The 21,286-nt window shown below is 38.5% G+C and overlaps 1 protein-coding gene across 2 annotated transcripts; it reads right to left on the bottom strand.

Moving 5' to 3' along the window:
* Nucleotides 1-941: 941 nt before the first annotated feature.
* Nucleotides 942-20,675, bottom strand: LOC122657588 (probable prolyl 4-hydroxylase 9). Of its 2 annotated transcripts, none has more exons than XM_043852336.1 (8): nt 20,444-20,675; nt 20,232-20,351; nt 18,630-18,787; nt 15,077-15,179; nt 7,552-7,647; nt 4,382-4,447; nt 4,129-4,245; nt 942-1,236 (listed from the first exon to the last, which is right to left on the bottom strand). In XM_043852336.1, the coding sequence occupies exons 1-8, from the start codon at nt 20,561-20,563 to the stop codon at nt 1,186-1,188; spliced, it is 831 nt and encodes a 276-aa protein (XP_043708271.1). In that variant the 5' UTR covers nt 20,564-20,675; the 3' UTR covers nt 942-1,185. The 2 variants fall into 2 exon arrangements, with proteins under 2 accessions (XP_043708271.1, XP_043708270.1); XM_043852335.1 differs by having other exon boundaries at nt 942-1,213; nt 20,444-20,674.
* Between the last annotated feature and the right edge of the window lie 611 nt (nt 20,676-21,286).

Raw genomic sequence — 21,286 nt, 5'->3', positions numbered from 1 at the left:
ACTCAGACCATCAACATAGCAGAAACCCCACTGTGCGAGGGAAAGAGGACTAATGAGCAAAGGGTTGGATTGCCAAGATGTTTGTCAGTTGAACGGTCAATGTTCGCACAAGAGTACAGGTAGAAGTGGAACAGTCACGCAAATATAACTCGTGTAGCCTCCGATCACTTGAAACTGAATGCATAATATCGAAGCCTCGTTTTGCAGTTGTTGCTGCTGGTAAGTATAGTTTTTTTTTTTTTTTTTTTCCCCCCTTTTTCTTTGAATGGAGCTACTAAATACTCGAGGGAAATTTAATATTTTGAGTTGAGGTGGTAATATTGAATACTAAAATTGCAAGCAACAGTGAAACCTTTAGTTAGGAATGATTGGTATCCATTTCTGCAGTTTAAAAGGGGAATTGTCATGTAACTTTGGCTGGACTGTTCCAAGGCCTCAACAATTCAGCTTGAAACTAGTCTGAACTCAAACGTTTTTCTCCAACTTCATGTAAAGTCAAAACAATCCATTTTTTCCGGTCCAACCATGGTAGGTAGGAGTATAAGATCGCCAATTTCGGTATTGTTAGCCACCGATCCTGATCCCTGGCTGATACTGTATCAGTGGAACAATATGGACCAGGGGGCAAAATTGTCAAGAAACCTGTTTTTTAAGGAAACCTAGGGCCATTTCTGTCCAATACAGATGACCCAATTAGGGTATCGCATCAGTTTTTGAGATTACGATACATGGACCGATACCGTGCACCAAGTCCATGAGTTAACTCCAATCGAATCCAAATTAACTCTCTTCACATCATTGCAAAATGGTTTGAAGACAAGTTTCAAAAGAAGCGACAGCTCTGGAATTATCAAGCAGGCAGACTTGTATGATGGGCAACAGGTAGAACACTTATTGGCGTCCATTTGCATACCAGTTTTCCATTCTTAAATCTCGTTTGCACACGTATTCTTGTCATCTGAGAAGAATCAATAGATCCCTCCAAGAGTAACAAGGTGGTGATGATTTTAGAACTTGATACTAGAAGAATAATCCTTTAACCAGCACATCTCATATATAATCGGAGAAGTTGAAGCGAAATACATAATGGGAAGAGAGAGAGAGAACTGACTACCAAATCCATATTCAACTATTCTTCCTGTTGATCTCTGATCCACTTTGTTGCTACCCATTTTTCTCCTTCAATTACAGGACAGCTCCCATGAAGTGATGTCTGCATGAATTGTGCACCCAATATTGAAGGTTAGGAAATTAAAAACAAATATACAATTTTATAGTGTGATTGCTTGGACACAATCAAGATTTTTTTTCCTGACGTCTGTACAAAGTCAAGCAAGGAGATGAAGAATTTGAGGGGAGGGGGGGGGTGTCATGGCATTGATTTTCCTAGTCGCTCTATGGCTTTAACTTCCATTACCCAACTACATGCCTGCAGGTACCCCCACATCAGTCTCCAACAAAAAAGAATCATTACTATGGCAGACAGTGAAAGCAGAGACAAACATCAATGGTCCGTAAGAGACAAAACATACAAAATACAAGGTAGAATCAACAGTGCACAATCAGCTAAGACCCTATGAAACTACCTAGCATAAGCGTGCCGTTCAGGACTATTGCATCTGGGGTCTGAAGTTCATTTCCTTCTCTGAGAATATGAGATAAACCATGGTATTCCACTCATCAGACCAAACCAACCACACAATGGATTGCTTCCCCTTGATTAATATAAAAAGGGTGTACCAAGTGCACAAGGCTCCCACCACTGTGGGGTCGAGGGAGGGTCATAATGTACACAGCCTTACCATTCACATAGAGGGTTTTTCCAGACTTGAACCCGTGACCACTTGGTCAGAATGGGGCAACCTTATTGTTGCACCAAGGCCTGTCCTCTCCCCTTGATCAATATGCTCTGGCATTAAGCGCTTAATGGTCTTGTAATCAGATCCAACAAGGTATTGCGACTTATCAAGATTGGGAACAATCCACTACAAAATAAACACGTACTAAGGTCATATAAAATAGGAGCAAATTTTCCTACACTAGGAGTGTGGGAAATCATTCCCACACTGACTTTGTTTACCATGTGGCAGTGTTTGGCGGGGGGAAGGGGGAGTTGAACATGCAATCTCTCCCTGGACTTAGATCAGGGCTCTATTGCACTAGCAGCCACCACCACGACAAGAGGCACTTTCCATACAATTGAGATTTAACACCAAATGACATGTAATATATCCCAGGAATTCCTCAATCTATCCAATTGTTAGAATGACCAAATCATCTGTTCATGTGGCATAACAAGGTGTTGGTGTTGGAATATCTCCCATGTATGTTGTGTATTTTCCTTTTAAATATTGGCCTTCAGCCTATTACCTCAAGGTCCTCAACTAAATAATGCAGCTTCAGTCAAGGCTCACTCGCTGAATAAATTGAAAAAGTTCCCATGTTCTTCCATTTTATCCCCAGGGATTTCAAACTCCAATACCCTACAGGCCTATAAGCAACACCCCAACCCGACCCCCCAAATATAAAAGAAAAAAAAAAGCAAAATTATTGAATAGAGTTAGCCCTTTCTATCACCAGGAGATGCATAAGATTTTTCTGTATTTGGCCAAAGCTCTGAATTCTCTAATATCAAAAATATCAGAAATTTAGATCCATAAAAGAAGAAAGTTTTATGCTCTACCGACCATAAGTGGTAGGGAGCAATCAATTGCCAAAATCTCCCTGCCTAACACCCCTCCCAAGAATCTCGACCTTTCATCTCTTTCCTCCGCAGACTATAGAATCTTCTCCCATAAAGTTATAGCTGCCCAGATAACCTGTGAAATAATTGTCTAATTACTTGGAGGTATTTTCTCATTCACACCCCTTAAGGTGTCAAATAATTTGTACAACAACAACTCGGCCTTGTCAAAATTAAATGGGGGGCAACTACATGGATCCTTGCCCTCTAATCAGCTCTATTCGAGGTCATACTTAATATAAGGCCTAAGCTATGTGTGTCTTTCCTCACCACTTATCCTAAGGTCATTTTAAGTCTGCCCCTAACTCTTTTAGTTCCTTCAATATGAATAAAATCATTCCTCTGTACTAGGACATGACCATGCCACCTCAAACGACTTTGTCATAGCTTATCATGTATCAGAGCTACTCCCATATGCAACATCCATGACCAATAGTTCATGCCACCACCTTTGTGAAATTTCAACTCCAATGAAGTGTGCAAATTACCTATTGTAGTCACCAGATAATGAGTGCAGCAAAATATTGTCATCATAAACATGCCAGACCTGATTTAACCGCCAAGGGTTTACCATTTGGTTATCATTTACTGTGTTTGTTAGTTTATCAATTCTCCCTACTTCCCAATAGGTGCGAAAATATCAAACAAGTCATGATCTCACCTAGTAAAAACTGTAACGCTCTACTTGGATATTGCAAGTCCAAGCTTTAAATATCTAACTTCCATGATTGGAGTTCAAACCTCCACCTAAATTTGTAGGAGTTTCAGCTCTAAGGAAACAAAGGGATCCCCTATGGCAGTTGGAAGCTAATCCCTATAATCATCCATTTTGTTTCCTCCCTCTAATTCCTAGTAGGTGCTCTGAGAGAGAATACCAAAGAATTTGAGATCTCACAAAACCTTAGAGGCTTTACTTGGATATTGGAAGACCAAACTGACTTGCAACCAATCAAGTCCAAATCTTCACCTAGATTTGTGGGAGTTTCAAGTTTTCAACTCTAATGAAATGTAGGAACCAACTACTGCTTGGAAGCAGGTCCTTTCTCCCCATCAATCAGCTTTTTTGCTCTTCACCCTGCTTCCTAATGGGTGGAAAAGATTAAAAAATTCAAGATAACATATAGAAACTAAAAGCCTGCTTGGAGATTGAAACTGCTAACTGCAATATCCAACTCTCATGACCAATCAAATTCAAACCTCCACCAAAAATTTGTCAGATTTTCTACTCCAATCCAACTTATTAACCACCTATTTAGTTGGAAGCTAATCCTTTTATTAGATAATTAAGCAGACCTCTCAAAGTACCAGTGAGTATCTCCTATCCAAGTAGAGCTAAGATTGATCCTTCACTGAAAGAAAGACTGTAAAATAAGAGGAACAATTACCGGATCAATGGTACCATTAGAAAACAATGAATAAAATAGAAGTCCATCCCCTTGGCATGGCTTCACTTTCAATCCAATGCACTTTTTGTAGTCATAATTGATGTCCATTAAACCATTCTGCAGGTTCAAGTAGAAGATGACTATATTAACACTAATAATGGAAAAAGGCCAAAGGATGAAAAACCACTTCACACCATCACCATACAATGATAAACGAATAAAAAAAAAAAAACATAAAATAACATTATCTTACCTCAAAAGGAAACATGGTTTCCCCACCTTCTTTAACATCAGAGAGATACAACAAGAAGGAAGCCATCTGCACAAATTACTGGAGTTAGGAATTATGATTACAGGCTCTTGCTGGATACATGTCAGTAAAAAAAAAAAAAAGGTCAAAACTTGATACTGATTGATAACGAGAGGATTTGATTGAGATAAGGCAAAGGATAATGAGAAAGATTTCACAGAAAGAAAGAGGCAAGGGGAAGCAAAAGAAAAGAAACATAACTGAAACAGAACAGTAAACTTAGCAAACCCCTTTTTGGATGGATAGGCAGCATTCTGTACACTTATCTGATCTTGGTACTAGACACAACATGACAGACACTCTTACAGCAGAAACATGAAATGCATAAGGAGAAATCCATATGGTCAAGAAACAAGCTTGGAACATACTTTATTTATTTTAAAATAAATGAATAAATAAGAGTCCAGCAAAATTTAGCTCAAAGAACAATTCAAAGTAAAACCCTTTTAAGGTGTTTCGATTTTCAAGTATCACGAGCTCTAACTCAACCATTTTAGAAAATCACTGCTCCAGTAATAACCTGCAAAAGTAACAGTCTGAACCTCTGTCCAGAACCATTGTTGTGTACATTAACAGTGATTCATAGGGAGGAAAATGATATAGCTTATAAAGCTTGCTAATTACAGTGATACTCCCTTGGCGTATCTACTTATGTTCTTCCGCTTGAATAAATTGAATTTAGTTCTTTCCCGAGGAAAGGCATCAGACTTTTGTCTTTGAAGGATCCAGAGGGAGAATACTTCAGTCACACAGAGGATTATATTCTTGGCAATTAGTAAATTTTGCAAAAAAATAGTTGCTTTTCAAAGATGAAGGATCAGGTCATTTCCACTTCCAAAACATTGAACATTATTTTTCTGTTTATTTCCTTCATCAATGACCCAATTGATCCTAGATAAGATAGTGTCACTGACAACTACTAAACAAACTGAAATCTACTTTAGAATTTCCATTTCAGTATAATGTAAAACAATACCACATAAACATAAACCTCAAACTTCTTGTTGAAGCAAATTTAAATCATCGGGGTGAAGCAAATGTACAACAAGAGGTTCTCGCCCCACTGAAAAGGAGGGTCATATCCAGTTGACTTAAAAGATAAGTTTCACTTGCAGTCTGCTGTGCTAATTGAGAATGCAGCAGCTAACATTGATTATTCTGCTGAAGTATCAGAGCCTAAGGTGAAAGATCTTATAATTTTCTCGGCCTATAAGTGGCAAAGGACTTCAAAGGCTGCATGGTTTCTAACATTAAGTTTATTGGAATATAGCTATAAGCTATTGAGCATAGTTCAAGATCTTGTCTCATCTCACCATTTCGGGCAGGTCGAGATTTCTGAAATATCCGAAATTTACCGAAATTTCGCCGAAAGATGGTATTTTTTCTGCCATATTTCGGCAGTCCCTCTCGGTGGGTTTTTGGCCATATTAAGGCTTGATACTTCATGTACACCCTTATTTAAGCTAAATAAACACATTTAAACGTTCATATTGTAAAAAAATAAACTCAAAGTAGTGTTTTGGGTTTGCACCATTGATTGATAGTATACGGTCGGACCCTGATGTATAAATAATTAAATACACATTGTTTAAGTAATATACCGAAATTTCATGAAATATACCGAAATTTAGACTTTTTTCATTAGTTATGGTCATCTCGTCTTGGCAGTGTCGAGATATCTGAAATATACCGAAATATCAGCGATATACCGCGAGATTTTGAACCATGCTATTGAGACTAAAGTGTTCCGTCTGGTTTGAGTTTCTGTTTCTATCGCTGCTTTTGGGTTCTTTTTTGGCCTTGGCAAGTACACCGAAGCTGTTTTTGAGGGGTATCACATTCCCATTTGTATTTATAAAACCCATATTTATTTAGAAAAATATTTTTAGCTTATAAAACTAAAAAGCATGTTTTAGACTTGTCAAACATAGTGAAGCTGTTACTGTAGACCATCCCACCCTTTTTGTAAAACTCTTAGTTAGAGAAAGATAAAATTTAGAACTATCATCTCTAATGAACTTAAGATAGTATGTACACATTAAAAGAGTGTTTTAGCCTTGTCGAACATAGTGAAGCTGTTACTTTAGACCACCCCACCCTTTTTGTAAAACTCTTATTTAGAGAAAAATAAAAATTAGAACTATAATCTAATAAATCTAAAATAGCATGACACTATGTCCATAACAGAAAATTATCTAATCTTCTATAAGATAAAGCGAAAATCATTATGATCATTTTAGAATGTCCATTTCCTAACAACTGATACAAATCAAACCTTCCTTATCCATTGCATATAACTTAAAATTGAAATCCTAAGATATGACATCCCGACTTGAATCTCCGATTGGCCAGCAGAATCAGGCCCTGTTTTCTGCTCTAAGAGAACATATTGAAATGCAGAAGAATATTTGGTGATGTTATGAAAAGCATAAAATGACTAATTAGATATTTATGGAGTCCTTCCTTTCATTTCCAATCTGGTGAGCAGAGATTACAACTAAGAACAGAAACATTGTGCAGTCCAACAAAGGTAGACTTGGTTCTCCTTCAAAGACCAAATGGGAAAATTCAGCTGAGTCAGTATATGTGAGTTTAAATTTCACATCCCATCTTCCAATTTTAGGATCTCCTTCATAATTTATCAAAATAAATTGTAGTTTGAATACGGATAACCTACATAGCTTTTTTGCTTTCTTTTTATCTTTGATAGATTACTTAGCTTCCCTTTTTTTTTTTTTTTTTTTTTTTTTTTTGGGGGGGTGGGGGGGAGTGGGGGGGAGAGGGGGGGAAAGGAGAGAGGGCAGAGCAAGGGCAGGCAAGTGGTAAATGGTATGCATAACCTAATTCTGGTTTTTATAATATGGCATCTACTACAACTATTAGAAAACAATTTGTGAAATTGGTGGAAGAATCAAGGATGTTTGTCAAGATATAGATGCCAGCTGCCTTAGTTATCATCACTAACTGATGCAATTCCTTGAGAAAGTTGAAACAAATAAGGCACATGTATTTTATGCAGAAATAAAGTGGTAGTAGAGAACAATAAATCTCCTTTGCAATCAAAAAAATAATAACCAAAGGGAGATCTAGACTTTTCTTTCGCTTAGTATTACCCTTTGGCTCTTTTGTGGGCCATATTCAGCTGGGTTGAATGCGTCATAGTGAGAATTATACCTCTGCCCAATCTCGTACCGTAGGATATTAAATGCCTGCAATATGGTGACATCCCCGCATTACTCAGGCAAATTTAGAATTGCCCTGAAATAGATTAACAAATTCAAAACGAAGTAAAAAACAAATAACTCCATAAAACGAATGAAGAACAAAGAGAAAATGGAAGAGTTTTGTCCTACCACTAGCAACCTGTGAAACCATTAGCTATCTGTGAACATTCAGAGATACGCTATGTATGGCTTTAGTTTACATATTAATCATTTGGGACCTGGCTATATAAGCTATACAACTACAAAATTTTGTTCCATCGTCAAAAGAATCCTCATAAAAACCAGCACTCCAATGTCAACCAGATACAAAAAGTCAGCTAAATGAATATCATCCAGAGAGCAAGTAAAGTCTCTGGTTTAGATGGACAAGTTTGCCTTCAGAGCTGCCTCAACAATATTTGGGTGAAGTGTAACCTCAGGAAATGGTCCTCCAGGTCTAGATCCTTCCAGCAGATTAGGGACTCCATCTCTTTTGATGTCAGAAGCAAGTTATCTTCGGTCACCTCTCATTGTATTGATTCCCCAAGGAATAGACATATTGTTGTGTCCTGGGGTTGCCTCTCTCCATTCTGCAGCCCTCCTCTCCCTAAGGATTGGGTTTTGCTTTGTTAGCTTGGTTGCCTTGTATTGTTTTTTCTTCTTCCCCTTTTATAGGGGCCTCTTGTTCCTCTTTTCCCCTTTTGGTAATGTAGTTTTATTCACCCAAAAAAAAGTCTCTGGTTTTCTTAGTACCAATAAGTCTAAACAGAAGGGCAGATTTGCATAAACATGGAGATATAACTAACAGATCAAAACTATCTGGTCCAGAATCAGGAACCCACCAATCTCCAAACAGACTAATCAACTTTCCAATCATATTGGAGGGTTTGGTTGCACACCAATCAGACAAATCATAGTTCAAATTTTTTGTCAACAAACAGATGGACAGCACAGATAAATCCACAAAACAAATTGTTAACAAAACAGGTTTGTGGAATAATGCTTGAATAATCAATGAGATCAGTCAAGCTCTCTATTTATAATAATAATAAAAGAGATTACAAGGGGAAACACTATTCACGATACTGTTCCCTTGAACAGTGTCACAGCCCTAATTACATTTCTACCCTTGCTCATAAATACATAAATAAAAAATAAATAAAACACCCAAAAGACCAGAATACCCCCATGGTATTCTGGTGTACATGTACATAATTTAACACAAATGCAAAGTTTCGGCTGCTTCAGCGGCATCGGCAAGGAGAGTGCCAGGGATGTCCAAGAGAGGAGAGAACGTCTGGAGCTGGTCGATAAGCTGGAAGGTATCGGTAGCAACTTCAATAGGGATCTCATTATCCATAGTGAATTGAGTGACGAAGATTCGTCTTCCGTCAGAGACAATGTAACGGTAGCGGGGGCAACCGTTAGGGTAGGTGAGCAGTAAGGCTTCGTTGCGCAAAGCCATGAGGGACTGCTTGTACAGATCTTCGGCGTGGAGACCGGCAAGATTGGCCACTCGAAGGGCTTCATCTTCATCTGTAATGAGGGCTGGTTCCTGAGTTGTGTAGCAGACAGCAGGCTCAAGGATCTAGATTTGATATGGCTGGTAGAAGCGTTCACGTTCACGCCAACCAAGGGTGCTGTAGATGGTGAAGAGGAGGCCACCAGAGAATCTCCAATGAGCGACGGAGTGAGAGACCATCGTTCGGATCATCATGGGAAGTTGGTCGAGGACAGAGGTATTGTCACTAGAGAAGACAAGATGTCCGACTAGGCCCCATTCAACAGCAGAAATACTCCATGGTTCGGAGCCAGGGTAGAAAATTAGTCTGTACCTGTTGTGGGTAGCAGTTCTTAAAATGTTTTTGGGAAATTCCAACAAGAAATTTTTATAGCGCTGGTATTGTTCTTCTTCGCAATGACGTTGTATCATTGGAAATATTTCCCGGGGTAGAATTTCTTTAGCTTTTAAATAAAGGCAGATTTTATATGTTTTATGGAAGAGCGCATCTTTTAAATGGTCTTCGATACAATCTGCAATCCGAAGAAAGCTGTGTACTTTCTCGGGGGAAGTAACATCGTCCCAATCCGTTTGTCGAATCGAGTCTAGTACAATAGACTGAAGGCTAAGCTGTTTGGCGTAGAAGATGCCAAGAGCTTTGGAGAAGGCGGTAAGAGCAGTACGAAACGGCTTTTTCTGGCCGGCAACCTGCGTCTTCCACAAAGTGTTTATCCGATGGTACCAGTTGGTAGGTATACCATCATGATGAAAGAAGTCAGTGGTGTTATGGAAAACGAGTCTACAACCGACTCAACTCCGATTGAAATCCAACCGATACCTTCACTTGAAAGTACCTCGGTTTCTCTCAACAATCTCCTTCGTGAAGATGTCACTTTTGACCCTAATCTCTTCACTAAGCTTAAAACAATTAAGCACGATGAGGTGTACAAGCTTTCCAAGCTTAACCTCTGGACTAGGCGTTTCTTTGACCAAGCATGTGGCAATACCACTGCTCAGTCTACTGATGACGCAACCCTTGAACTCTCTTTGTTTAATCAGGCTTAAATCCAACGATTGGTAGCCAAACACCCTCGTTTGAGATATATTCACATTGGTCTCATTCAGATTGAACTCACGGCACTCTTTCGCCAAGGCATCAGCACTCCTGTTGTCATTGCCGTCTTTGACAAAAGATTCCTTGCTGACCTAATTAATGCATTAATCGGTGGAATCGAGTCAAACCTCATTCACGGTTCAGTTTGGTTCAAACTGCGACCCAACTTCTTTCTCTCTGTCCAGGATCCAAACCTTTGTGATTCAGTGGTTCTTAAAATTAAGACCCAATGGACTGGCATGAAGGCCGACAGCCATAACCTTGCTGTAAGCTGGAAATGCTTGCACGAGTTAACTAACGTTACCTCAACCAAACTATTGCCCCTTCCGGATAAACGGTTCGTTGAACTTTTCGAACCTAAACCATTTGAACACGAGATCCAACCTCGTCTACTCGATTGGCAAGATATCCAACTTCCTAAGGAATGGATGCTATCCGATATTCTTGATACCCCTCAGAATATCACTGCTCCTCCTCCTCCTACCTTTGAACTTCAAGCTTCTGGTAATAACCTTTACTTCAGAAGACGTTCTACTGGTTCAAGTCCTTCTCCCTCAATTAGAACCGCCTCAACAAACTCTTCTATCGCTGGATCTGGATCTTCTTCTCGATTTTCTTCTTCTTCTTATGTTCCTCGCAATATCCCTGGAACAAATCCTCCTCCAAATTGGATACCTCCCTCTGCTAGAGCATTCAAAGCTCCTCTAGCTCAAGATTTCCATGACACAGAGTCTACTGCTGTCATCAATATCTTTCATCGTTATGTCACCCAAGACGACGATATTTTCTTTCAATCCAATCAAAATCCCAAACATTACACATATGTGAAAGGACACTTTGATTTCCCTGGATTCAAGCCATATGACCTCAATATCCTTATGGATACTGGTGCTACCGGATGCATCTGTAAGACCACTGCTATCCCTGGTTATCTCTGGGAAAAAATGGAACAACCTACTTATATTAGTGGTGTTTCTGGTCCCACAACAACCTTGGAATACCGAGCTCATAACGTCCCTATTTTCTTCCAGAACAAGGAATTTTTTATTCCCAAAATTACTTGTTTCCCAAATATGCATGGTGATTTCATCCTCGGTAATAACTTTCTTCATAAGTATTTACCTTTCATCTTGCACTCCTCTGTGCAAATCCATCATCCCACTGGTGCACTTTCTCTTCCTCTTCTGACTTTACACAAATCTATCTGTGATGATTCAGCCTTCACTCCCAAACGGATCAATTCCTCTGTAATTCAGCAAATTACTCAATCCGTTATTTGGCCAACTTCTGTCAAAACAGCCATTCTTCAACATTGGCTTCTTGACCTATTAACCCCCAATTTCAGTGAAGAACCCCTTCTTTGGTGGGAAAAGAGCCCTCGTTGGTGCTCTATCCAACTCAATGCTCCAAACAAGATCATTCGAGTTAAACCCATCCTCTACATCAAAGCCGATATAGAAGAATTTGATAAACAAATTTCCGAATTATTGGCACTCTGACTTATTGAACCTTCAACAAGTCCCCACTCTTGCGAAGCTTTTATGGTTCGCAATCATGCGGAAATAAAATGTGGCAAAGCTCGTATGGTTATAAACTACAAACGTTTAAACCAGTACATTGTCTTCGACGGATATTTCATTCCTCGAAAAGACGTTCTTATCCACCGTGCCAAACAGGCTAAGATTTACAGTAAATTTGACTTAAAATCTGGCTTCTGGCAGATCAAGCTAACTGAGGACTCCAAACCTCTCACAACTTTCTCCACTCCTTTTAATCGCCATTACCAATGGACGGTTATGCCCTTCGGATTATGTACTGCCCCTCAAATCTTTCAACGATGGATTGATTCCATCTTTGGTGACCTCCCTTTTTGTGTGGCGTATATAGACGACATTCTTGTTTTCTCTTCTTCTCCGGATGAACATACGAAACACCTTCGTATCATCGGCGATTTATTCCTCAAGCATGGAATAATCCTTTCCCCTAAGAAAATTGAACTTGAGAAAACTCAAATCGAATTTTTAGGTCTCATCTTAACTGATCATGGACTCCAACTCCAAGATCACATCCTGATTAAAATCAAGGATTTTCCCTCTGTCTTACGAGACAAACAACATCTCCAACAATTCCTCGGAATTTTGAATTATGGACGAAATTACATAAAAGACCTTAACATGCAGGGGGGTCGATCCTTAGAGAAGGTATCGAAATGGAGATAGAAGAGAAAGAGAAGATCAGAGAGGGGCGAGAGAGGCGGAGCTCGAGAGCTGGCGGAGCAAGGTCTGCTTTCTCTGAAGAAAAGAGTCGCCTTATATAGAGGTAAGGGTCGGTAACGGATTCCAAAAATTTATTTCAATTCCGGAACAGTAACTGCTGTTTTTAAAAAGAAGCAACTTGCACAGAACTCTATCTTGATTTAGTCATGTAACTATATAAGGTTAAAAGTTAAAGGTTACTTAAGCATTTTGATGCAGGACAATCTTGGACCGGGCCAACCCAACTGGTGTACTACATTGGACCAACCCAAACCCAGTTGAACCGGATCCAGTTTGAGTGTTTGGATCTAGTAGGATTTTAGGAAGTTTATTTTATTTGGGAAATTATTATGTAATCTTTTATTTTAAGGTAGTCATTAGACATATAGGGAAATTTCCAATTTGAGTTTTATGGGTTTCTATTTTAGTTAGTCTGGTTTTAGTAGTCTTTATTTTTGGGTTTTATAAGTAGATGTAATCCCCCCCCCATCATAAGGATATGCAAGAATGAATTGAGAAAAAGTGAGTTTGTGCGTGTGCACACACCCCCCCCCCCCCTTTTCTTCTTCTTCTCACGGCTCCTTCTACCCCTTTCTTCTGTGTGATTTCTCCCCTCCCCCTCTGGTTTCTTCTTCTACCTCCTTCAATCCCCTTCACGATTTCTGTCCCGCATTATTTGGTTTCTTTCCTTTTTTAAAACTCGGGGTCAAGTTTTTTTCAACATCAGGAGAGTTTATACAGGACAATCTTGGACCGGGCCGACCCAACTGGTGTACTACATTGGACCAATCCAAACCCAGTTGAACCGGATCCAATTTGAGTGTTTGGATCTAGTAGGATTTTAGGAAGTTTATTTTATTTGGGAAATTATTATGTAATCTTTTATTTTGAGGTAGTCATTAGACATATAGGGAAATTTCTAATTTGAGTTTTATGGGTTTCTATTTTAGTTAGTCTGGTTTTAGTAAGTAATTAGCAGTCTTTATTTTTGGGTTTTATAAATAGATGTAATCCCCCCCCCCATCATAAGGATAAGCAAGAATGAATTGAGAAAAAGTGAGTTTGTGCGTATGCACACCCCCCCCCCTTTTCTTCTTCTTCTCACGGGTCCTTCTTCCCCTTTCTTCTGTGTGATTTCTCCCCTCCCCCTCCTTCAATCCCCTTCTCGATTTCTGTCCCGCATTACATTTATTGCTAAAAAGGTTATCAATAACAACAGAGATCTTCCCTAGGCCCATGGGAATCTTTGACATTGCAGTAATGCTTATGAAGATGGTTGAAAAGTCAATCACTTAAAATTTGTTTCCAACCTGCTAATACAAGGGGATGGTTGAGGTGAGGTACCAAATTTAACATGCCACAATCCCGAGGGTGGCCATCTGTCTAATGGTTTGAATGCCCTCATCAACCCTCATGAAATTAAGTAGGTGACCCTTGTGTAAAAGCTAAATAACCCACCTACCAAGAAAACTATTTTCCTAACAGCAGCAGCAACAACAACAACAAATCTTGTCTTCCATCATACTCCACAAAATAGTGAGAGGGTGACATACATAGCACTGTACCTGTTTTCCTAAAGAGGCACATTCTTGAAATTAGAAAATATTGAGACACCTGAAAATTTGATCCATGAAATGAGCTTGTTCTTTTGGCTGAAGCATTTGATATGTATTTTTTTTCACAACCCACAGCCCCTTAATCCTGAAAGGCATAGTGGGATTAGAAAATAGCTCGACTAAAAATGGGCATCAACTTGAGATGGAAAAAAAAAAAAGTTAAAGCTTCAAAAATGGATCTTCAACAGAATACACCATTGGGTCCTTGGAAGAAACTTTGAAGTGCAAGGGGAAAAAGAAAATCCTTTTCAATTCCTCAAGTAAATGGGCATGGAAAAAAGTTTTCCTCTCTAAAGTCTCTTTCAAAACTTAAGTTTCAGAAAGCCAATAGGGGCAAAGTAGCATCATCTCAAAGATAAGATTATAAGATCATCACTGGCATTGAGTATGACAGTATGGCTTAGAAAACAGGAAGAAGCTTCAAGGAAACCTTTGAAACTACCTAGGATTTCTAGTAGTTGTAATCCTTGTGAATCTAACCCCTGTGAGTTTCAAACTGGGAAAACGATAACTAAACTAAAACAAAACAAGAAATTTTAAAAAAGAATAAATAAAAATGACCTTTGCTTTGAGAAATGTAGCTCCCTTCATGTGATTACAGCAGTTTTAATATATCTAAGATTGAATAATATAAGTGTAACCCAAAAAATTAAAACTATCTGCCTCATATGAGCTTAAAACTCCAGATTTTACAACACTGCCTCTTTGTTTTTTAAATAAAATTTTCCTGTTACTCATCACAGAAAGTAGAAAGAAACACAAAGACATCAAGAGGTTTGTGGTGGGGTTGTCTACACATATAATGTTGTCTTTTTAGTCTTCTCAGTCTGCATCTCACAAGGCACTTCAGCTCTGCCCCCCTATCCCCGGCCCCAGGAGGTGGGGAACCAACAACAAACTAATAAGAATATATATATATATTTTTTTCTTTTATCTTTTAACAGCATACCTCTCCATGGCTCCTTGGAATCATTGTAACCATAGCAATCTTCTGTTCAATGATGTCCAAGATTCCAGTTTTGTCTTCTGATGCACTGATAAATGTGCCTGAACTGTTGGCCCAAAAAAAAGAAAACACTATAAGCAAACGTGACTAAATTCATAAAATCCAGAACATCAATAACATATCAAATATATTCATGAATTTAAGCATTATCACTTTTCATGACGACTGATATTTGCAGAGACAACCTTATGTAATACTGAATTAAAGAGTCAAAACAGCACCAAGACAGAATAAAAAAAACAGAGAGACAAACGACCAGATTAGGGAGAAAACACATACAATAGAATCAGATGGTCGGATCAGGATACAAGTCTGATCGAATTCCTCTTTAAAGGGTACTAATGTCGCTGAAAAGTTCAGCTTGATCTGGTTTTATTGAGGATTCCTAATACTACTAGGACAAGGTCAAATCTGTCAATAGAGAACTCAGATCAAAGAAAAGATGGCAGATTCATATACACATCAGAACATCAGTATGCTTTGTGAATCTCAGATCAAACAGACCATCAAATAGGTTAAATCGCTTTCCAGATTCAGGCCTTTAATGGTAATCCTACTTGAGGTAGGACTGTGTCAAGAACTCAATGAAACCAAAAATTGGAAACAGAGTATGATAGAACATAAATTCAATTGAAGAATTCTGTATACCAAAAAAAAAAAAAAATTGAAGAATTCTGTAAACAGAATTGAAATCATCATTAAAGAACTCAGCCAAAACCACAACCCTAGTGATAATAGGATTGAGATATTGCAGGAACAGTGGGCAGAATTGCAGATCAGTAAACAAGAGAACAGTACCCTACTCGAAGGAAATAATAACACCAATGACAATGACACCTGGGCTTCCTGCCGCAAGGTGGTATCTGGATCACAATTTGATTCCACAAGGGAAAAACTCTCATGCAAGAGGAGCAGAAACTCAGTTTTTTTCAGCAACAAAATCATGGGCTAATGACCCCCATGCTTCTAATTTATAAAAGCGACTAAAGCAATGTTTGAACCTGGCTAGGAAACCCCTAGCCGATTATTATTACGACTCACTAATCCCTTTTAAAGTCCAACTAAATAGACTTTAAAAAGGATGTGGACCCAACTTAAAACACTTAAAGACAATGAAATAAATATCTAACTTAAATTGGACCAAAAAAACCACCGGTTCAACCGGATCTAACTTAAAACAACTTAAAACATAATAAATAAATAATTTAAAAAAAAACATAAAACCAGAAATAAAGTGCAACCAAGCCTTAACTTGGGCTGGGCCACGCTAAGCAGCAGCCTTCTTGGTCCTCCTGCAATGATAATTCTTCAATATTGCATCACAACCACGTTATGACAAACATATGATATACACAAGGATTAAGTTATAAATGCCACCATCTTATCAATAATTACAATAGCATGCATGCTTCGGAACCTGAAGACTTCAAATGTCAAAACATAGGAAACTGTGACCTCAACATTGATTGTGAAGGGAAGTTTGCTTAATTAAGTAATTTCTGCTCTCCCAAACTCAAAACTCTAGATTTTGTCACACTCAAAAGAAAATATATTGAAATAAAGAAAAGAAACTTAATACCATAAGGCTGAGACCTTCCCTTGTCTAGGTTAAATTGAAGGGATTTGAGAGATGAGATTTTTACTTTTCTTTATTGTTTTTAAGTTAGCCGACCCCATTTAGTTTGGATAAGGCCGAGTTGTTGTTAGTTTTAGATTATTGTTTTTAAGTTGAAACTGAAGTGATTCATCATTCAGGAGGGTTTATACTCTTTTCTGAATATTTGGGTTAAGATCTAGGGATTTGAGAGATGGATAGAGGGTTCACCGCTTTGTTCCATAGGATGAAACCAAAGGATTAATTTTTATTAGGGGGGGGGGGGGGGGATGAATCAAAATATTCAGGAGTAGCTTTTCTTTCTTTCCTTTTTTGGCTGTATTTTTTATTTTTTTATGGATGGGGGATCTCTCTCTCAGACACACACACACAGAGATCGACTTTGCCACCAACCAGGCGGCAGGCCTACTGCCACACTACACTACTTTCAGTTATCTATTAGCAAATCTTGTCTGATTCTCCTTTGCATACCATGGCTCAATGTGTACCCAGTGGCCAATATAACCTTGCCCTAACCCCCATACCAATAATACCATCAGATACTCCTCTTGCTATAACCCTACCTATTCCATTAACTGAACATCATCTTTGGTGACCTGAATATCATCTGGCACTTACATTGTAGTTCTGCCGGTAAACAATTGGCAATGAAACCCCTATGTTTCTACTACATAATGCATCATATCATGTATCTCCAGTCCTATGCACCCTATTCTGTGGGCACCTTTGTCAGAAACAAGAGGTTGAAAGGGCTATTAGACCTCATTTAAATGCATATGATACACAATCTTGATCAAAAAGGGACAATAGCAACAATACATGTAATGCATACGGGGTAAAAGAGCATATTTATTGACAGTAGAGGCAATAAAGTGATATGGCATTTGAGCTTTCTTGCCAGTTTTTAAATAACAAAATCCAATAATAACAAAAACTCATTAGAAAATGAATTTCAAGTATAAATAGCATTTCTGTTAACATCTATAATTGTTTTTGAAATGACAGCAATTAACCTGCAAACCTATGGAAGACTGAGGTAAAAAAGGAACAGTGTTCCTATCATTTGCTTGCCTTACATAAGGGGGAAGAAAGAAATATATGCAACAACTTACGAGATAAACACAAAGGTCTAAATATCTGAAAACATGAGCTTGCAACATTCATTAATAAGAAATGCTATTTCATTCTATACATTTTAGATCCAGAATCCCACATGAATTAGATGAGGTTGTAGACATTAAATGCAAATGTGAGGAATCAATGCCATTCTCACTTCTTGCACACACAGATAAATGACTTGAAACAGTGACTAAGACTCAACTTTACGACTTCCATAGAATGGACCTAGGTGACTCTAAGAAAATAAATGTAGAACAACCAAAAGAAAAGGGAAAAGGCAGGGATGGAGCCTGAAAGACAAAGCAATTACATGGAAACAGAAAGAGATGACTCTTGCCAAGTACTGACCATTATCATGAGAACACAATCAAAGGAAGAAAAAGAATCTTAGTATGAGGATACTCCATGCAAACTGAAACATAACCATTAAATATTATTGTTCTAGATGAAGGGAGTCACAACAGCAGCAACAAGAGAGAAAAAAGGGGGTGGGTGCACAAGGGGAAAGAAATACAATAGGCTGACTACCTAGATATTGAGCCAAACCTACACGATCAAGAATACCATAGAATTCCTTTACCACTATATGATTCAAAAGATTCTTAAAATTAACTACTATATATTGCTTCACCACCCCCACCCCACCCCCCACATGTTATAGCCTTTTATTGAAGCAATGATAATGGGTAACCCCATCCATTTATTTAGGAAAAGATTCCACACTACCGGAAATGTGCATGCCAATATGGACAATAAAGTTACCTTGTCCTAACCCCTTGAGTATTCTCCACAGTTTCTCCTTCCCGCAAAGCCAAGGTTGATGGTTCAAGGTTAGACTTTGCCATTTTTATTATGCTTTGGCATTGTTCTGCAGTAGCAAATTTCGGAAAATATAATGCTCGAGGCTTCCAGCTTAAAACCTGGACTTAAAATTTCAGATGGCACAAATAGTTATTAAAAAGAAAGAAAATTGTTTAGAAAAGGAAAGAAATGAAGGGAAGGAAACGAAAGATGTGGGTGAAAATCATCAGCACTAAACAAAACTGCAACACTAAGGGAAGAGAAGGTTTTGAATTTTCTCTTCTATTGGTGTTTGAATTCCTCTCTTGGCCCACCCATTTGATCTCCCCTGGCCTCCCACACCCCTACCTGACAACCCACAGAAAAAGGAAAAAATGGAATGAGATGATAGGAAATACTTTCCCCAGAAGTTATCACCATTACCTTTTCTCTCCTTGCTCCTATTTATTACCTATCGAATCCTACACTCCACACCTGTTTTCAAATATTTTCATCTCCATTTTTTTTTCCTCCAGCCTCAGTTCTTTAACAAATTAGGGCGACAGAAAATCTCTGTCTTCATTATCTTAATTATTACTGGATATAAGATTGCTATGAAGCATAAAAAGCACAATAATTGAATAACCACATTGTGTCAAACAGGTAATGCAGAAAAGATACTTCAATAAGTTTTCTTCATATGTGTTTGACAACCAAGAGACCTCTATCATAGGGCATAGGGAATTAGGGCATTAAGTTCTTCAGGTCACAGAAAGGTCTGTAGAAGATTATAGAAACACACAACATAGCCATTCCTCACTACAGGATAAGGGAAGGACCAAGGTTATCCAAAAGACTAATTTATTTCAACATCAACAAGAAAAAAAGGTTATCCAAAAGACTAATTTATTCCAAACATCAACAAGAAAAAGATCGAATCAGGAGAAGCCAACAAACAACAGCACAGTTGCAGGCTGCCAGACTGCAAGTGCTTCTCGTCAAAAGTTCCTTGGTTTCATGAGCACATCGCTCCTCAACCAAAGATCCAAATACAAAATACGTCAAATCCAATAGTCACCTTCACTGTCCATTGGATAAAACAATAAAAGCTTAATTTGAGAGAAGTTCAGAATTCATTGGGTCCTTTACAACACAAACAATAGGAGCAATGTCCACTCCATACTAAGAGTAAATATCAAATTCACACCACTGTTAATCTGCTTCAAACTCTTATTATAAATAAAAGAGTCTATCAAATGGAATGATTTTCTTTTTCTATGGCTAACTCCAGGTTTATTTGAACTACCACAAGAATGCATTCACTAACATCAATGGAATTCACTACTGGTTCATCCCCCCCCCCACCCCCCACCCACCACCCTGTAAGAAAAGAAGTTCAACAAAATAGACCCTATGATTTCGCAATCCGACCTCAAATCCAAAAGGAAGGAGCACACGAAGCGAAAGTCACTTCTGATTCACCAATGCTACGCAAGCATCGTTTGTATTGAGTTCTGTTGTAATTAAGCTGAAGCACAAGCAACAGCAAAAGAAGCTCAAACGTCAAGGAAAGAGATCGAGCACCTGAAAAGGTATGGAAGCAACCGAAGTTTCTCCAGACTCTCCATGCGGCATCGAATTGTACTCTGTCTCCTTGTCGACTGATTGTAGTAACCTCGGCCTCGTCCGTACGCCAGAAATATTCTGTAAATGAGCGATCAGAAAGCAGCGTAAGCCAGATCGAAAAATAAAAAACCAGAAATTCGATGAAGAACCGAAAAAAGCAGATATATCACCTGAGAGAGTAGCATGGAACCGAAGAGACCAGCAAGGAAGAAAACAATACATGAGAGGAAGACAGCCGGCAGCCCTAGCTTCGTTCCGGTGCGCCAGACTCCTTTTCCCTTGGCTTTCATTTCTGGATTCACAGATAAAATGCTGCGATTTCTTTCTACGCCTTTGTTCTTGTCTCGACAAAAAGCTCTTCTGTTTGTCTTCTGGTCTTCTCTTTAGTCTTAAATCTTTGTCGCCGGTTTCTCAGGGATATCAGTCAGAAAACTAACGGTAGATTTTGGCAAAGAAGACTAAAACGGCGGGAGATTTCTCTTGACGTGTGAAATGACACAAGTACCACTCATGTCCCTTACGCGGTTGTGCCAAGGCATGTAAAATAACTTTGGACTTTAGATGTTTCTGCCTTTCTGGCAAGGGAAGTTTTAGATTTAAATTAATCATATGGGTGTTTTGGTCATAAGATAAAATTTTGTAGCTATTTTTTTTCCGTCAACACGACCAAAGGTCAACTTTTGAGCAGAAGCCGCAGGTGTCGTTAACTTTTAGGCTCTTCCACTACGAAGGCGTGGTAGTAATTAATGTGCATGATGGGATCGTTCCCTGAATCAGTAAATCAGCTGCGGCATGTAGAAGTATCCCTGCATATCCGATTCTTGAAGGTTATGTTTGGCTGCCAAGAATAACAAAGATATAATGGAACAAAAATCCTGATGATGCAATGATTGATTTATGGGTTTATTTCTATCATTAAATTTAATTCTTTAATTTTTATTTTTTTCTCTTTTTTTCTTTTCGTGGTATCCAAACATAGCCAAAAGTAATAACCCAACAAACACCAGGATAGG

The sequence above is a fragment of the Telopea speciosissima genome, chromosome 4 (assembly GCF_018873765.1).
Source record: "Telopea speciosissima isolate NSW1024214 ecotype Mountain lineage chromosome 4, Tspe_v1, whole genome shotgun sequence".
Lineage (NCBI taxonomy): Eukaryota > Viridiplantae > Streptophyta > Magnoliopsida > Proteales > Proteaceae > Telopea > Telopea speciosissima.
Note: the sequence above shows the minus strand (reverse complement) of the source record. Positions and strands in the feature narration are given on the sequence as shown.

What these genes read in the sequence shown, in the direction of transcription:
- LOC122657588 (XM_043852335.1), bottom strand. Translation starts at nt 20,563, where the DNA reads ATGAAAGCCAAGGGAAAAGGAGTCTGGCGCACCGGAACGAAGCTAGGG. An exon ending in TTCCAAGGAGCCATGGAGAG is followed by an intron (nt 7,648 to 15,076) that starts GTATGCTGTTAA and finishes ACCATATTGCAG; the next exon opens with GCATTTAATATCCTACGGTA. An exon ending in AAACCATGTTTCCTTTTGAG is followed by an intron (nt 4,246 to 4,381) that starts GTAAGATAATGT and finishes TTGAACCTGCAG; the next exon opens with AATGGTTTAATGGACATCAA.